The sequence below is a fragment of the Cetorhinus maximus genome, chromosome 25 (genome assembly GCF_964194155.1).
Source record: "Cetorhinus maximus chromosome 25, sCetMax3.hap1.1, whole genome shotgun sequence".
NCBI classification, from domain to species: domain Eukaryota; kingdom Metazoa; phylum Chordata; class Chondrichthyes; order Lamniformes; family Cetorhinidae; genus Cetorhinus; species Cetorhinus maximus.
This window is the reverse complement of record NC_135903.1, coordinates 11,945,938-11,964,157: the sequence shown is the minus strand read 5'-3', so window position 1 is coordinate 11,964,157 and position 18,220 is coordinate 11,945,938. Positions and strand designations below refer to the sequence as shown.

Here is an 18,220-nt window from a genome sequence, read left to right as displayed (position 1 = left end):
CCTTTATACGGTTGATAGAAACACTCCCTCAATCCTCTACCTCCCAACCACCGCCGCCGCCCCCACACCATTTTTATTCATTCTTGGGATGCGGGTGTCACTAGTAAAACCAGTATTTATTGCCCATCCCTAATTGCCCTTGAGAAGGTGGCGGCGAGCCGTCTTCTTGAACAAAACTAAGTGAATCACGGGGGCCGAGTTCCGCCAGCAGCCATTTGACGGACTAGCCAAAGGACTACCCTTGACCTCGGGCAGAAAACTCCCAGCGTCGGTCATTTAAGAGGCAACTGCATTGCTGTGGGTCTGACTGTCACATGTAGGTCAGACCAGGTAAAGTCAGCAGATTCCCTCCTCTGGAGGAGATCAGTGAACCAGATGGGTTTTTGCAGCAATCCAGTGGATCCCATGACCATCACCAGTTATTTATTCCAGTTTGTTTAATTGGATTTAAATTTCACCAGCTGCTGTGGTGGGATTTGAACTTCCCTCCCCCATCATCAATCTCTCTCGATTACTCAGCCCAGTAATAAAACTGCAGCTAAACCCTCCCGCCGGCCTCACTTTCTGCAGCGATAGGAGCTGCTAAACGGGCAGTTAATTTTCATTTGCAATTTGATTGGTCAGTGTAGAAGGCTCTGTCCTATTGGATGAAAGAAGTCCCGCCTCTATCCAACTCCTCCAATAATCGGTGAGTTGATCCATTTTGATTGGACAATAAAATAAACGAGACAATTCATTGGTTAGGCGTGATAGCGCGACGTTTAATTGGTCAAAGGTTCGTACCCGTATTCAGATCTGATTGGTAGCCTGAAGCGTGACCAGGCGGTCGTCGATTGGCTGTTGTAAGGTCGTCTAAATTGATTGGCTCATGGTAATCGGCTTTTCGATTTGCTGTTGCTGCAGGGGGAAAGGACACGTGACAGAGGCGGGGCCTGAGCAGGATGGAGGTGAGGGTGAGGGAAGCCGGGGCGGCGGTAGGGGTCTCCCTCTGATCGCCCGGCCGCTGCTGAGGGGGGTTTGGCCCCAAGGAAGCGCGGATAACAAGGGCGGAATGACATCATTAACAAAACATTATCAACTGTGCAGGAGGAACTGAGTTAATGGCTGATCATTCGCCAGGGTCACAGCCCGGGCCCGGAGCGGGCACTGTCCGAGCGACAGGGTCCGAGCCGGGCAGGGGCACTGTCCGAGCGACAGGGTCCGAGCCGGGCAGGGGCACTGTCCGAGCGGCAGGGCCCGGGACCGGATGGGGCACTGTCCGAGCGGCATGGTCCGAGCCAGGCGAGGGCACTGTCCGAGCGGCAGTGTCCGAGCCAGGCGAGGGCACTGTCCGAGCGGCAGTGTCCGAGCCGGGCGAGGGCACTGTCCGAGCGGCAGGGTCCGAGCCGGGCGAGGGCACTGTCCGAGCGACGGGGTCCGAGCCGGGCAGGGGCACTGTCCGAGCGACAGGATCTGAGCCCAGAGGGGGCAGTGTCCGAGCCGGGCGAGGGCACTGTCCGAGCGTCAGGGTCCGAGCCGGGCGAGGGCACTGTCCGAGCGTCAGGGTCCGAGCCGGGCGAGGGCACTGCCCGAGTGACAGGGTCCGAGCCGGGCGAGGGCACTGCCCGAGCGACAGGGTCCGAGCCGGGCGAGGGCACTGCCCGAGCGACAGGGTCCGAGCCGGGCGAGGGCACTGCCCGAGCGACAGGGTCCGAGCCGGGCGAGGGCACTGCCCGAGCGACAGGGTCCGAGCCGGGCGAGGGCACTGCCCGAGCGACAGGGTCCGAGCCGGGCGAGGGCACTGCCCGAGCGACAGGGTCCGAGCCGGGCGAGGGCACTGTCCGAGCGACGGGCTCCGAGCCGCGCGAGGGCACTGTCCGAGCGACGGGCTCCGAGCCGGGCAGGGGCACTGTCCGAGCAACAGGATCTGAGCCCAGAGGGGGCACTGTCCGAGTGACAGGGTCCGAGCCGGGCGAGGGCACTGTCCGAGCGTCAGGATCTGAGCCCGGTGAGGGCACTGTCCGAGCGACGGTCTGAGCCGGGGCAGGCACTGTCCCAGCAACGAGCCGAGCCAGGCGGGGCTGACCATGCGACGGTGTCCAAGCTGGGCAGTGCTTAGTGTCTCGGTGTCCGAATGGGACAAAGCTGCCCTCTGTTTGGCGTGAACAGTGCCCTGGGAAAGGAGCCTGTGTCTGACATTCTGTTGTCATTATTTTGACCACAAACTGAATGTTATCCAGAAATTACAGTCTGTGTCTTTGCCCATGCTCCTGTCACTTGCCCTTCTTCAGCAAACTGGACAGACTAGGTTTGTATCTGCTGGAGTTTAGAAGGGTAAGAGGCGACTTGATTGAAACACATAAGATCCTGAGGGGCCTTGACAGGGTGGATGTGGAAAGGATGTTTCCCCTTGTGGAAGAATCTAGAACTCGGGGTCACTGTTTAATGAGGAGGAATTTTTTCTCTGAGGGTTGAGAGCCTTTGGAACTCTCTTCCTGAAAAGGTAGTGGAAGCAGAGTCTTTGAATATTTTTAAGGCAGAGATGGATCGATTTTTGGTAAGCAAGGGGGTGCTAGGTTACTGGGGGTAGGCGGAAGCAGATTTCAGGTTACTATCAGATCAGCCATGATCTTATTAAATGGTGGCGCAGGCTTGAGGGACTGAATGGCCTACTCCTGCTCCTTGTTTGTATATTTGTATGTAAACTGCTCTGTTTAGCCTGAACCTCCCACATGAACTTCTTGCTCCCAGCTCCCACCTTATTCACATGCTATTCCTGCACCATCTGCAGCCTCTACTACACAAGCTGCTCTTTGCATCCTCCATCTGTCTCTTCAAAACCCTTTTCTTTCACTTTTGCTCTACCTGACCGTCTTCGCCTCTTGCTCTGTGAAGTGCTGTGTGAGGGCTGCTGTAGGAACACACTCTTCCCATTTTCATTGAGGTTTAGCTTGTGTTTATTTTCTTTTCAGGAACAAAGGAAATGGCCGATCGACATACAGACCAGCAAGCTCTTGGGTAAATCTCTGCACCGCTGAGTTGTTTAAAAAAACTGGTTAACATAGAATGGAACATCACAGAAGGAGGCTATTTGGCCCATTGCGCCTGTGCCAGCTCTTTGAAAGAACAATCCAATTAGTTTCAGCCCCCCGCTATTCTCCACATTCCTGCAAATATTTTCAGATATTTATCCAATTCTATTTGAAAGTTATCATTGGCCTGTTTCTTCCGCCCTTTCAGACAGTGCATTCCAGATCATCATAACTTACTCAAAAATGCAATTTTCCTCATCTCACCTCTGGTTCTTTTGCCAATGATCCTAAATCTGTTTGGAGAATATATTTTGCTACTGTTTTCCAACTTTAGGAGCTTAGTGGATGTGATTGCAACACGAGCTGCAGGCAGAACACCTAAAATTTTTAACTTGCACATAGCATTGGCCAGAATCAGCTGAGGAGACTTGTTCCCCTGAGGTATCTACTGTCCTGAGTCTGAAATTGCATCTCGCCTTGAGGTCAGAAGGCTGTGGGTTCAAACCTCACACTGGAATGACTGTATGAAAAACAGGTTTTGCCAAACTGGGAGTCAATGTGAACCCAGTGGATGGTGGGTGAACAGGACTTGTAGAAAACAGGAATAAATGTAGAGAGAGAAAAATAACACAGCAAAACTTTAGATGTGTTTAAAGGAAACTAAATAAGCACATGAGGAAAAATAAGAGTAGAAGGATATTCCTTCAGTCTCTCAGAGGCCACAAAATCCAAGACTGACACTCCCATTGCTGAAACAAGAACAGAAAATGCTGGAAAAACTCAGCAGGTCTGACAGCATCTGTGGAGAGAGAAAAACAAATTTAACGTTCCAAGTCCGTATGACCCTTCTTACGGACTCAAAACATTAACTTTGTTTTTCTCTCCACAGATGCTGTCAGACCTGCTGAGTTTTTCCAGCATTTTCGATTTTTGTTTCAGATTTCCAGCATCTGCAGTATTTTGCTTTTATCTCCCATTGCTGTACTTGCTGTGTACAATTCAGTTGTCACATTCCCTATGGAGAAGGAGGTCCCGAAAAGGCACCCTAATCGGGCAAAATGCCCCTTGTGGTAAGGCACAGGTTCGGGATACAGCAGAGTGTACCAAGGAGTATCTGGTGAATTAGAGTCAATTGCTGCAGCTTGGAACAGTATAAAGAGGGCATGTCAGTGTTTGATGCTGTGAACCCCCGGAGCTGCAAGGCGGGTGTTTCTGTAGCAATGAGACTGAACGGCAATAATTCTACCAAAACAATTCTTGTGAGAAAACCTAAAGGGTTAGAAATTACATCTAAAAATTATCAAGTTTATAGGACAGTTATTTAGCATGGCACCTGCCATCAGTGGTGTTGAAGGGGGGCAGGGGTGGAGGTCATTCCCAGCCTGCTCACCCCTGCCACCCGGTAGTTGGTTGATAGGTGCATTGAGAACAGTCTGGAAGCAGGAAAGACAGACCTGCATTTATGTAGCACCTTTCACAACCTGAGGACATCCTAAATTGTGTTACAGCCAATGAAGCACTTCTTGAAGTGTAATCCCTGTTGTTACTCTCTTAGGCAGTCCCTCGGGTTCGAGGATGACTTGCTTCACTCTGGTTCGATGGGTTCTGAGATGACTGATAAGTCCAATGCATGATCTGCAAACTTTACCACATGTGGGGCAGGTGGTGCTATAAGGGTTGGGTTGATGGGTTGTTTGGAGGTTTTTGCTCCCTCTGATGCCTTGACTTCGCCTCTGCATGTTCCCGACGAAGTCTCTCGATGTGTTTGGTGCTGTCCCGAATGAACTTTCTCCATTTTGGTTAGTTACAAGCCAGGGTCTCCCATGAGTCGTTGGGGATGTTTGACCTTTTCAGGAACGCTTTGATGACATCCCTAAAGTTTCTGCTGTGTGACAATAAATCAGGAGTTAATGAGGGCATGTAAAAAAGGCAGTATGTTAATCATGGATGACGTTAATCTTCACATAGATTGGGAAAATCAAATTGGCAGAGATATCCATGAGAAAAAATTCATAGAGTGTAATCGGGGCAGTTTCCTAGAACAATATGTTGTGGGTCCAACCAGGGGTCAAGCTATTTTGGATCTGGCAATGTGTGATGAGACAGGTTTAATAAATGATCTCAGATTAGAAGATACCCTAGGAAACAGTGACCATAATATGATAGAATTTAGCATTCGGTTTGAGTGAGAAACTTGGGTCGGAAACAACTGTGCTAAACTTAAATGAGGGTAATTACAAAGGAACGAGGGCAGAGTTGGCTGGAGTGGACGGGATAGGATTTTAGCAGAAAAAATGGTGGTTGAACAATGGCAGACATTTAAGAAAATAGTTTATGACTCACAACAAAGATATATCCCAGTGAGGAAGAAGGATTCAAGGAAGGGGATAAACCAACTATGGTTAACCAAGGAAGTTAAGGATAGTATCAAATTAAAAGAAAAGACATACAATGTGGCAAAGATTAGTTGTAAGCCAGAGGATTGGGAAAGTTTTAAAAGCCAACAAAAGATGACCAAAAAAATAGAGGGAGAAAATAAACTTTGAGTGTAAACTAGCAAATAATATAAAAACAGGCAGTAAGAGCTTCTTTAAATATATAAAAAGGAAGAGAGAGACCAAACTGAACATAGGCCCCTTACAGAATGAGGCTGGGGAAGAAATAATGGGGAACCAGGAAATGGCAGAGCAGTTGAATACTTTGCTTCAGTGTTCATGGTAGAAGACACTAATAGCATTCCAAAAATACTAAATAACCAAAGGGGAGGAAATAAATACAATAACTATCACTAGAGAAAAAGTACCAGGGAAACTAATGGGGCTAAAGGCCAATAAGTCCCCTGGACTTGATGGGTTGCATCCCAGGATATTAAAGGAAGTAGCTACAGAGATAGTGGATGCACTGGTAGTAATCTTCCAAGAATCCTTAGATTCTGGAAAAGTTCCAGAGGATTTGAAAACTGCTAATGGAACACTCTTATTCAAAAAGGGAGGGAGACAAAAAACAGGTAACTATAGGCCAGTTAGCTTAACATCTGTCTTTGGGAAAATGTTAGAGTCTATTATAAAGGATGTAATAGCAAAGCATTTAGGATTACATAATCTAATCAAGCAGAGTCAGCATGGCTTCATGAAGGGGAAATCATGCCTGACAAATTTATTAGAATTCTTTGAGAAGGTAGCTAGCAGGATAGATAAAGGAGAACCCGTAGATGTAATATATTTGGATTTCCAAAAGGCGTTCGATAAGGTACCATACATAAGATAAGAGCCCATGGTGTCGATGGTAGTATATTAGCATGGATAAAGGATTGGCTAACTAATAGAAGACAGAGAGTTGGGATAAGGGGGGCATTTTCAGGATGACAACCTGTAACAAGTGGAGTGCCACAGGGATCAGTGCTGGGGCCTCAATTATTTACAATATATATTAATGACTTAGATGAGGGAAGTGAATGTACTATCACCAGGCGGGAAGGCAAGTGGTAAGGATGACACAAGGAGCCTACAGAGAGATATAGACAAGTTAAGTGAGTGGGCAAAAAAGTGGCAGATGGAATATAACATGGGAAAATGTGAGGTTATGCACTTTGACGGGAAGAATAGAGGAGCTGAATATTATTTAAATGGAGAAAGACTGCAGAAGGCTGCAGCACAGAGGGATTTGGGAGTCCTTGTGCATGAATCCCAAAAAGCTAAAGTACAATTTCCCTTTATTTCAAAGGGAATGGAGTATTAAAATAGGGAAGTCTTGCTAAAACTATACAAGGCGCTAGTTAGACCACACCTAGAATACTGTGAACAGTTTTGTTCCCCTTATCTAAGGAAAGATAAACTGGATTTGGAGGCAGTCCAGAGAAGGTTCACTAGATTGATTCCGGGTATGGAGGGATTTTCTTCTGAGGAGAGGTTGAGTAGGTTGTGCCTGTACTTATTGGAGTTTGGAAGAATGAGAGGCGACCTTATTGAAACATATAAGATTCTTAGGGGGCTTGACAGGGTAGATGCTGAGAGGTTGTTTCCCCTTGTGGGAGAGTCTAGGACCAGAGGGCATAATCTCAGAGTAAGGAGTCGCCCGTTTAAGACAAATGAGGAGGAATTTCTTCTCTCAGAGGGTAGTCAATCTGTGGAATTCTTTAATGTAGAGGCTGGGTCGTTAAGTATATTCAAGGCAGCGATAGACAGATTTTTAATCAGTAAGGGAATCAAGGGTTATGGGAAAAAGGTAGGAAAGTGGAGCTGAGGATTATCAAATCAGCCATGATCTCATTGAATGGCAGAGCAGACTCGATGGGCCGAATGGCCTACTTCTTCTATGCCTTATGGCCTCCTGGGACTCTCCTGCTGTGACTGAGCTCTGAGTAGAGCAGTTGCTTTGGGAGTCTGGTGTTGCTGTCACTATTTTAACATAGGAAGCACAGCAGCCAATTAGCCCATGGCAAGCTCCCACAAATAACATCATCTGTTTTTTCGTGATACTGATTGAGGGATAATTATTGGCCATGCCACCAGAATTCTGCTCTTCTACAAAACAAGTCCATGGAATCCTTTCAGCCAATCTGAGAGGGAAGACGTGGCCGCAGTTTAAAGTTTGATCTGACAATCAGCATCTCTGACAGTGCAACATTGAGGGAATGTTACACTGGAGTGTCAGCCCAGGTTTTTTAGGATACCCTCTTGTCAGAAAACAATGTGTAGCCCATAGTGGAAGGTAGAGTGGGGGAGGCGGTGGCATAGTGGTATTGTTGTTGACCCAGGGTAATGCTCTGGGGATCTGGGTTTGAATCCTGCCACGACAGATGGTGGAATTTGAATTCAATAAAAAATTTGAAATTAAAAGTCTAATGATGACCATTAAACCATTGTCGATTGTTGTAAAGACCCATCTGATTCAATAATGTCCTTTAGGGAAGGAAATCTGCCATCCTTACCTGGCCTGGCCTACATATGACTCTAGACCCACATTGACTCTTAAATGCCCCTGAAATGGCTTAGCAAGCCATTGAAGTTGTACCAAACTGGTACAAAGTCCCAAAAAAGGAATGAAACCAGATAGACCACCCGGCATCGACCTAGGCACTGGAAAAGACAACGGCAGACTCAGCCGTGCCAACCCTGTAACGTCCTCCTTATTAACATTTGACTAGTACCAAATTTGGCAGAGCTGTCTCACAGACTAGTCATCCTGACGGAATCATACCTTACAGATAATGTCCCAGACACAACCATCACCATCCCTGGGTATGTCCTGTCCCACCCAGAGGTGCCGGCACAGAGGTATACAGTCGGGAGGAAATTGCCGTGGGAGTCCTCAACATTGACTCCAGACCCCATGAAGTCTCATGGCATCAGGTTAAACATTGGCAAGGAAACTTCCTGCTGATTACCACGTACTGCTCACCCTTCAGCTGATGAGTCAGTGCTCCTCCATGTTGAACACCACTTGGAGGAAGCACTGAGGGTGGCAAGGGTGCAGAATGTACTCTGGGTGGGGGACTTCAATGTCCATCACCAAGTGTGGCTTGGTAGCACCTGTACTGACCGAGCTGGCCGAGTCCTAAAGGACATAGCTGCAAGACTGGCGAGGGAACCAGCAAGAGGGAAAGGCATACTTGACCTCATCCTCACCAACCTGCCTGCTGTAGATGCATCTGTCCATGACAGTATCGGTAGAAGTGATCACCGCACAGTCGTTATGGAGATGAAATCCCACCTTCACATTGACGATACCCTCCATCATGTTGTGTGGCTCTACCACCGTGCTAAATCGGATAGATGGTGGTGGACAATTAAACAACTCACTGGAGGAGGAGACTCCACAAATATCCCCATCCTCAATGATGGGGGAGCCCAGTACATCAGTGCAAAAGATAATGCTGAAGCAATTGCTACAATCTTCAGCCAGAAGTGCCAAGTGGATGATCCATCTTAGCCTCCTCCAGAGGTCCCTAGCATCACAGAAGCCTTCAGCCAATTCGATTCACTCCATGTGATATCAAGAAACGGCTGAATGCAAAGGCCATGGGCCCTGACAATGTTCCAGCAATAGCACTGAAGACTTGTGCTCCAGAACCTTCCGTACCCCTAGCTAAGCTGTTCCAGTACAGCTACAACACTGGCATCTACCCAGCTATGTGGAAAATCGCCCAGGTATGTCCTGTACACAGAAACCAGGAAAAATCCAACCTAGCCAATTACCTCCCCATCGTCTCAATCATGAGTAAAGTAATGGAAGGGGTCGTCAACAGTGCTATCAAGCAGCACTTGCTTAGCAATAACCTGCTCAATGATGCCCAGTTTGGGTTCTGCCAGGGCCACTCAGCACCTGACCTCGTTACAGCCTTGATTCAAACATGGACAAAAGAGCTGAACTCCCGAGGTGAGGAGAGAGTGACTGCCTTGACATCAAGGCTGCATTTGACCGAGTGTGGTATCAAGGAGCCCTAGCAAAACTGGAGTCAATGAAAATTAGGAAGAAAACTCTCCGCTGGTTGGATTCATACCTAGCACAAAGGAAAATAGTTGTGGTTGTTGGAGGTCTGTCATCTCAGCTCCATGACATGACTGCAGGAGTTCCTCAGGGTAGTGTCCTCGGCCCAACCATCTTCAGTTGTTTCATCAATGACCTTCCTTCATCCAAACCCATGACCACTACCACCTAGAAGGGCAAGGGCAAGGGCAGCAGATAGTTGGGAACACCACCACATGGAAGTCCCCCTCCAAGTCACTCACCATCCTGACTTGGAAGTATATTGCAGTTCCTTCACTGTCGCTGGGTCAAAATCCTGGAACTCCCTTCGTAACAGCACTGTGGGTGTACCTACACCACGTGGACTGCAGCGGTTTAAGAAGGCAGTTCACCATCGCCACCTCAAGGGCAATTAGGGATGGGCAATAAAAGCTGGCCCAGCCAGTGAAGCCCACATCCCGTGATGAATTTAAAAAAAAGACGTACATCTATATGCCTAACAAAAAATAAGAAACCCCTGTAATTAAGTTGTTTCCTGAATGTTCAGCATGACATGCCTCACACGGATATTTTGTTCCCTGTCTCTCACAGACTGGCTGGTGGATAGGCGACATTGCAAGCTGAAGTGGCAGAACTCGGCGCTGGTGATTCGTGAGAAAATAAACAACGCAATCCAGGATATGCCAGAGAATGAGGAGATCAAACAGCTGCTGTCAGGATCATGTCAGTGCCATTTCTGCCATGTCTCATCCTGGCAGCCTGTGTGTGTAAACAGGATTTATGGTTAACTTTGCGATAGTCCAGGAGCAGCGCACATTGAGCAGAAGAAAATTCTGTCTGTTAGATGCTTTACATCAAGTCCGCAGCACAGAAACAGGCCATATGGCCCAACATGTCCATACTAATAATTATGTTCCATACCGACATCTTCGCACTTGACTTCATTTCACCCCTTCAGCATATCTTTCTATTCCTTTCTCCCTTGTGTATTTGAGGGGAACCTAGATAAATACATCTAAATTTTTGATAATTTAATTCTGTTCACCCATCACCACCTGAGCTTGTTGGCCTACATTGGCTCCTGGTCCAACAGCACCTCAATTTTAATATTCCTGCTCTTGTTTTCAAACCCTTCCATGGCTTCACCCCACACTGTCTCTGTAATCTCCTCCTGCCTTACAGCCCTCCGAGATCCCTGCAATTCTCAAATTCGATCTTTTTGTGCATTCCCGATTTAATCGATGTACCATTGTCAGCTGTACTTTCAGCTGCCTAGGCCCTAACATCTGCAATTCCCTCTCTAAACCTTTCCATCTCTCTTACTTCTCTCTCCTTTAGGTTGCTACTTAAAAAACTTCTTTGATTAATATGTTGGTCAGCTGTCCAACTATCCGTGCTGTGTTTCGTTGTTAAATTGTGTTCAATAACGTTCCTGTGAAGTGCCTTAGGGTGTTTTACCACGTTATAGGATATAAACACAAGCTGTTTTGGCAACAATTATTCTTAACAGGCTTCACAAATACTGTGGAGAAAGTTTATGAGATTGGAAATATATGGTGGAACCATCAGCATTTAATGGAAATCAGGCAGTTGTGGTTTTGTATTGATGTGATATTCCTTTTCTGTGGACTGATAATTTTCCCCCTCCTGCAGATATCCATTATTTCCATTGCTTGAGAATTGTAGAGATCCTCAGAAGGACTGAAGCTTCCACAAAGAATATTTTTGGTGGATATTCCTCTCAGCGAATGAAGGTAAGTTTGTTCCAAATTTAACAGACAGTTCCTTCTGGTTTTTTTCTCTTAAAATCTAAAGCTAGCCCTTTTCTTTATATTCTTGCTACAGGACTGGCAGGAAGTAGTGTGTCTATATGAAAAAGACAACGTCTATCTAGGTAAGGAAGCCAGTTTGCTGCTATTTTACAATAAGCTCATTAAATCCAGGACCCCGCTGAAGCCTAAATATCAGCTGTGGGTAACACACATGGGTTCCAGCCCCACTGCAGAGACTTGAACCCATCAGCTTAGTTGACACTCCAGTGCAGTACTGAGTAAGTGCTGCGCTTGTTGGAGGTGCTGTTTTTCAGAAGAGATGTGAAACCAAGGCCCCATTAGGTGGATGTCAAAGATTTCACAGCACTATTCAAGAAAAAAGTGAGAGTTCTTCCTGCTGTCCCTCAACCAACATCTAAAACAGATGATCTGAAATTTCTTGTAGCGTATATATTGATATATTAAAAATAGTGCACCTGGCATAACACCTTTTGTTAAGATTTATAATTGTAATTTCCTATTTAAGCTTGTTACACTGCAGCACCAGCACTGGTGGGAGTTTGTAATTACACTGTGACCAGTTCACGTAAGAAGGTTCCATTATAAATGTGGACAATTGGCCCCCTTTAATATAGAATTCTGGGATGGTTGGTGCTCTATAATATAAACAGGATTCTCAATTGCCATTTTAGGTCAGGACAAGTTGGAGTCTGCGCTGTACTCTCTCTGACCAGCTCTGTAAGAGATGGAACTGGAGAGATTTGGCCAAAGGCAAGTGTGGAATCATTTCTGTGGGCCCCAGAGGGAGTGTATCACAAAAATAACCTGAGGCACTGCCATCCACGAGACCTCTGCCATTGCAACCCCCAACCACGCAAAACTGTCCTTGCTGGCAGCTACCCCCCCGCCCAGCATAAGTTGCCTGTTTGACTCCTTGCAGCTCATACACCAAATCGAAATGAGTTTGAGGTCTCGAAATCATGGGGGGTTGCGAAGTGGAGCTTTTTAACCACCGGAACTGATGATCGTCAGCATGATCCCCAGACAGGATCATTTTTTTTCTTTGTAAGCAGTACATTCGAGATTGCTGCACACTCATACAGCTTAGAGCAAACATTATTGGCCAGGACCCAAAAATCAAAATCAACCCACTGTTGTGGGCTGTGGGAGTTTATTATCAGTCCCTGACTAGAACCACAATGAACTATGTGGCCGGTGCCCTCTGGCAGCAGAAAACATATAGTGCAATATATAAAGCACAGAAACAGCCCATTCAGCCCAATTCATGCTGGTCTTTATGAGCCCCCTCCCACACGTCTTCATCTAATCCCATTACTATACCCTCCTATTCCTTCCTTCCTGATGTGTTTATCGAGCTTCCCCTTAAATACATCCAAACCATTCACCTCAACCACTCCCTGTGGAAGCGAGTTCCAGATTCTCACCACTCTCTGGGTAAAGAAGTTTCTCCTGAGTTCCTTGCATTTATTAGTGACTGTCTTATATTGAGGGCCCCCAGTTTTGGTTTCCTCCACAAGTGGAAACATCTCTATGTCAACCCTATCAAAAGTTTTAATTTTCAAATTCTAACTCTGTCAGGTCACACCTTTCTTTTTTCTAGAATAAAAACTAAGGAGCCCAGCTTGTTCAGTCTTTCCTGATAGGTATATTTTTCTCTCTTGTGCGTTTATACAGCTTCCTCTTAAATGCGATGGGAATGCGAGGAATTCTCTCTGTCTATGGCTGTGATTTTGATGTCTCTCATTTTTCACAGGCATGCTTTCTGTTTATTTTACAACAGCTGAACTCTCCAGTTTACTGGTGCGAAATGTGAACTATGAAATCCCATCACTGAAGAAGCAGATCAGTAAGTGTCAACAGCTGCAGCAGGAGTACAGCCGCAAGGAGCTGGATTATATCAACAATGCAGCTGCCTTACGGGAGAAGTTTTTCATCTCCTGCAAGCAGTTTGGAATAATGGTGGGTCTATGTCTGTGCTCTTGATAGACTATGTAATTCACACAAAACGATCAATAACAGGAAATCAGACATTGGAAAACCAGAATGTAGGCCTATGTTCCTTTAATGCTGGAATGGATAGTTGCTCAGCATCCTTGAAGTGAGCTATAAGTGCATTCGTTTTGAGGTCAGGTTGCAGATTAGAATGTTGACTTTGCTTGTTTGGCAGGTTAATTTAGAGGAAGGAAGCTCTCATGCACATGCTCTGTCTCTCTTACACATGTGCTCTCTCGCAAAGTGAGCCCAGTGCAGAAAATGTAAATTACCCTCATCATAGTTCAAAAAGCTTAAACTTTTATACTTTTGCACCTACCTTGGAGCTCTTCTACTGTGTTTAGTTTCTTTTAATTGTCTGTGGCCCACTGCAGCTCTTGACAGAGAGGCAGCTCGGGGAGTGAAATCACAGGGATAAGGGATTGAACCACATCTGGTGGAATAAATACTTGTGAAAACCAATGTGATAGGTGCATCAGAATAATGCAATGCGAATGACATGCGATAATGTTCCTTATTAAACAAAGGTATTGTCTGACTGTCCAGCAACAACTTCAGGGTAGATCCATGCAGCTATCATTGAAATTATAAAACACTCCTGTAGCCTCAGCTCATGAGCTCCTGAGTTATCTATTCCAGTGCTCCCCTGGCCACCTCCCACCTTGCACCCTCAGTTGTGTGGGCACATCTATACATGTGTTCTTTTTCATTAAGGAGGGGAATAAGGTCACTTTATTGAATGAAAATATGTATTGATGTTTGTTATTACCATTATTTTTTTGTGTGATTATATAAACTTAAGGGTTACTTTTAAAGAAGAGGGGAATCTGTTAGGGAAGGAAACAGTTAAAGAAGCTCAATTGCTAATTATTAGGCTGTTTAACTAAGTACCCAGAGGTGTCAGCTGTGGCTCAGTTCATAGCACCCTCGCCTTTGAATCAGAGGGTTGTGGGTTCATGTCCCACTCCCGGAAAACCAAGAACTGTGAACGTAATCGAAAGAGTTACAATCTGTGACTGTTGATAACTCGAAAGATTTTTAGCTGTATAAAAGCTGAGACTGGTGCTGTCTGTGGAGAGTTTTATGACAAACAAAAACTCTGTCTGAAGCAGTCTGTCTTGGTTTCGGTCTTCATTTCTAAACAACTATTGGGACTTAGCATCAATACACTTCAGCTCATTCAAAATTCTTCTGCCCATACCCGAACTTGCACTGAGTCCTTTTCACCCATCACCCACGTGCTCACTGACCTACGCTGACTTTGTCTGGCAATGTCCCAATTTTAAAATTTTCATCTTTGTGTTCAAATCTCTCTGTGGTCTCACCCCCCCCGCCCCCATCTCTTTAATCTTGTCCAGCCTTTAAAACTCTCCAAGATCTCTGTGGTCTAGCCTCCTCTCCTTCCCCAATTTTACTCACACCACTAGTGCCCGCATCTTTTGCTGCCTAGAAATTGAGCTCTGGTATTCCCAAAAATTCTCAGCCTGTCTGCCTCTTTCTTCTCCTTTTGGGACATCTTTTGATCACCTGACCTAGTATCCACTTAGGTAGCCTGGTGTCAAATATGTGTCTGTTAAAACTCCTGAGAAGTGCTTTGGGATACTTTACTATGTGAAGGTGCTATGTAAATACAAGTTGTTGGGAGGTCAGCTGGTGTATATAACATAAGATGATTTGTTTAGCCCAGACTCTCCGCCTGTCAAGGGAGGGAGGGAGGGATGGTGAGCGATACATTTAAGTATTACACTGCTAATTTCTCTTTTTTTAATTTTAAAAAAGCATAAATGCAGCTAAGATAGTAATGTGACACAGGGACCAGAATGTCTGTAACCCCTGAGTGACCTCATTGCAGTTTTGGGATCTTGCTGTGCATAGTTTGGCCAAAATGTTTCCTCCTTACATTACAACAGTGACTACACTTCAAAAGTACTTTAACGAATAAAGCACTTTGAAATGCCCAGAGATCATGAAGGGTGCTACAGAAATGTCTTTTCCCTCCTCATCCGCTCTTAACACCCCATTCTGCCAAACACGAAGACTATTTCCCCTGGCTGGAATGTAAAACTCGGGGTCATACTCTTAGGATATGGGGTTGACCACTTACATAGAATCACAGAATATAACAGGGCTGAGAGGTGAAGAAATTTCTTCACTTGGAGGGTTGTGAATCTGTGGAATTATCTACCTCAGACAGATGTGGATGCTCAGTTGCTGAGTATTCAAGACTTAGATTGATAGATTTTTGGATTCCAAGGGAATTGAGGGATATGGAGATAGTGCAGGAAGGTGGCATTGAGGTAGAAGATGAGTCATTGGCACATTGAATGGTGGAACAGACTGGAGGGGCTGACTCCTGCCCCTATTTCTTATGTTCTTTTGTTGTGGAATTTTGAACTTTTTGTTATTTAAAAAGTCTCCGTGTCAGCTACGTGAGCCTGTGTCCTGCCATGCTGTTGTCTCAGGAAGAAGCTCCTGTAATTTGATGTTTTGGCCATGATGGACATTCAGCTACGTATTGTGAAACTCCATGGTCCGTACACAGAACTACATGGTATTCAGGGAGCCAACAAAGAGGCCACTCCTCGCCCAAGTTAAAACTGTTGAGTTTTCTGCTTGATGTCAGTCGCAGGCTGAAAGTTGGTGAGATACAGGCGATGGACGGCCAGACGTTTGAACCTTTGAACCTTATCTGACCCCAGGACCATATTTTGAGAGTTGTGCTCCAGCCTCGCAATGGCAAAGGGAACAGGCCAGGAGCATCAAAGAACAAAATGAATCACACAGCCCATCATTCCTTTGCTGGTCCTTTGAAAGAGTTATTCAATCCTTCGCACTTCCTGCTTTTTCTGCAGAGCCCCTGTACATTTTCCTTTTAAAATAGAGATCCAATTATTTTTGAAAGTTATTATTAAATTTGCTTTTATGTAGTGCATTCCAAGATCATAACCACTTCCTGCATTAAAAACATTTTTATCATTTTCTCTCTGACCAATTACCTTAAATCTTTGTTGCTCTGGTTACCGACCCACCTGCCAGTGGAAACAGAATAAGGAGAAATTATCAAAACCCTTCCTGATTTTGAACACCTCCGTTAAACCTCCTGTTAACCTTCTCTGCCCTGAGGAAAACAATCCCAGCTTCTCCAGTCTCTCCACATAACCCAAGTCCCTGCTGCCATTCTGGTAAATAAATCTCCTTTTGTACGTTCTCCATGGCTTTGACATCTTTTCTAAAGCATGATGTCCAGAATTGTATTCAGTACTCCAGCTGGGCTAACGGTGATTTTTGAAGTTTTAGCATCATTTCCTTGTTTTTCTACTTAATGCCTCTACTGTATTTATAAAACCCTTTACCCAGAGAGTGGTTAGAGTGAATAGCATAGCTACATTTAAGGTGAAGCTAGATAAACAGATGAGAAAAATAGGAATAGAAGGATGTGTTGCTAGGATTGGAGGAGGCTCACCTGGAGCATAAACACCAGCATAGACCATTTGGGCTAAGTGGCCGGTTACTGTGCTATAGACTCTACATCTTAATGTAAAGCCAAGCATCACAGATGTGTTTTTTTAAATAACTTCAACAACTTGTGCCACCTTCAATGATTTATGTCCATGAACCCCAGGCCTCTGTGTTCCTGCTTCCCCCTTTAAAGGAAAGAAAGTAACTTTCCTACCAAAAATAATACAAGGGCTATAGAGCATTCTTTCCTGATTTCTAAATGACTGAAGTCTCTGTGTCACTGTACAGGGCAATGATGTCCGACAAGAACTGCTATCCCTGTGCAATGACCTCCCATCTGGCCTTGATGGTATCGCTGAGGGAACCAGGAATCTTACAAATACTCTTGAACTGTACGAAGCCTGTGTGGCGTTTGTGTGTGGCAGGTAAGGATGTGGCAAGAAGCATTTGAGCTGGAATATACCCACTGAGTTTTGATCGAAATGAATTGTCGGTCAGCGCTGCTGCCTCGCAGCTCCAGGGACCCGGGTTCGATCCTGACCTCCGGTGTCTGTCTGTGTGGAGTTTGCACGTTCTCCCCATGTCCGTGTGGGTTTCTGCCGGGTGCTCAGGTGTCCTCCCACTGTCCAAAGGCGCGTTGGTTAGGTGGATTGGCTATGGTAAATTGTCCCCAGTGCGTGAAGAGTGTGTGCCCTGTGATGGACCGGCATCTCGTCCTGGGTGTGCCCTGCCTAGCACCCATTGCCTGTCGGGATAGGCTCCAAATCCCCGCGACCCTGAATTGGACGCAGTGATTCTGGAAAAGTGAGCGAGTGAATTAACAAGAATCACTCAGTGATAAGAAATTCAATCTGCCTTTGGCACAGTCTCTTTATTTGGGTGGCGGGGTGAGGGTTGCTGTTCTGTGAAGCACTGTAAAAACTGCAGCTGCTCGCTTCTGCCACTGGGTGGAGCTTCCTAAGCTACTGATCCCCATAACTGAACTCTCTGTAACAATGCTGCACTGTGGGGAATCTCACCAGCAAAGTCACTAAATGCTTCACAGTGGGGATCGGGGGGGTGGGGGGGGGGGTGGGGGAGTGGAAGTGAAGGGTAGTTCAGCGTAGCACTCTCACCTCTGAGTTAGAAGGTCTAAGTGGTTTAAGCTGACGCTTAGACCTAAGCTCACACCTAGGTTTACACTTGCGGTGCAATACTGAGGGCGTGTGACATTGCTGGTGGTGTCTTTCAGCTGAGGTGTTAAACCGAGGCTCTGTCTGCCTTTTGGGGTGAATCCTATGGCACTGTTTTAAAAAGAATCAGGGCAGTTTCCCTGTTTTCCTGTCCGATGTGCATTTCTCAACCAAGCCTGGACTTGTATTCCCTTGAGTATAGAAGAATAAGACAGGATCCTTTTGAGGTGTTTTAAGATGATTAAAAGATTTGGTAGGAGATAGGTGGTGTAATGGTAATATCAATGGACTAGTAATCCAGAGGCCCAGGCTAATGCTCTGGGGA

General features: G+C 45.9%; 1 protein-coding gene across 1 annotated transcript in view; it reads left to right on the top strand.

Moving 5' to 3' along the window:
* Positions 1–851: 851 nt before the first annotated feature.
* Positions 852–18,220, top strand: part of cdk5rap3 (CDK5 regulatory subunit associated protein 3) — a 33,052-nt gene continuing 15,683 nt past the window's right edge. The window contains exons 1-7 of the mRNA XM_078529464.1: positions 852–947; positions 2,952–2,997; positions 10,071–10,202; positions 11,133–11,233; positions 11,325–11,373; positions 13,053–13,231; positions 17,012–17,148. Of these exons, the coding sequence (XP_078385590.1) occupies positions 942–947; positions 2,952–2,997; positions 10,071–10,202; positions 11,133–11,233; positions 11,325–11,373; positions 13,053–13,231; positions 17,012–17,148 (650 nt within the window). The 5' untranslated portion in view covers positions 852–941. The remainder of the gene's footprint in view (positions 948–2,951; positions 2,998–10,070; positions 10,203–11,132; positions 11,234–11,324; positions 11,374–13,052; positions 13,232–17,011; positions 17,149–18,220) is intronic.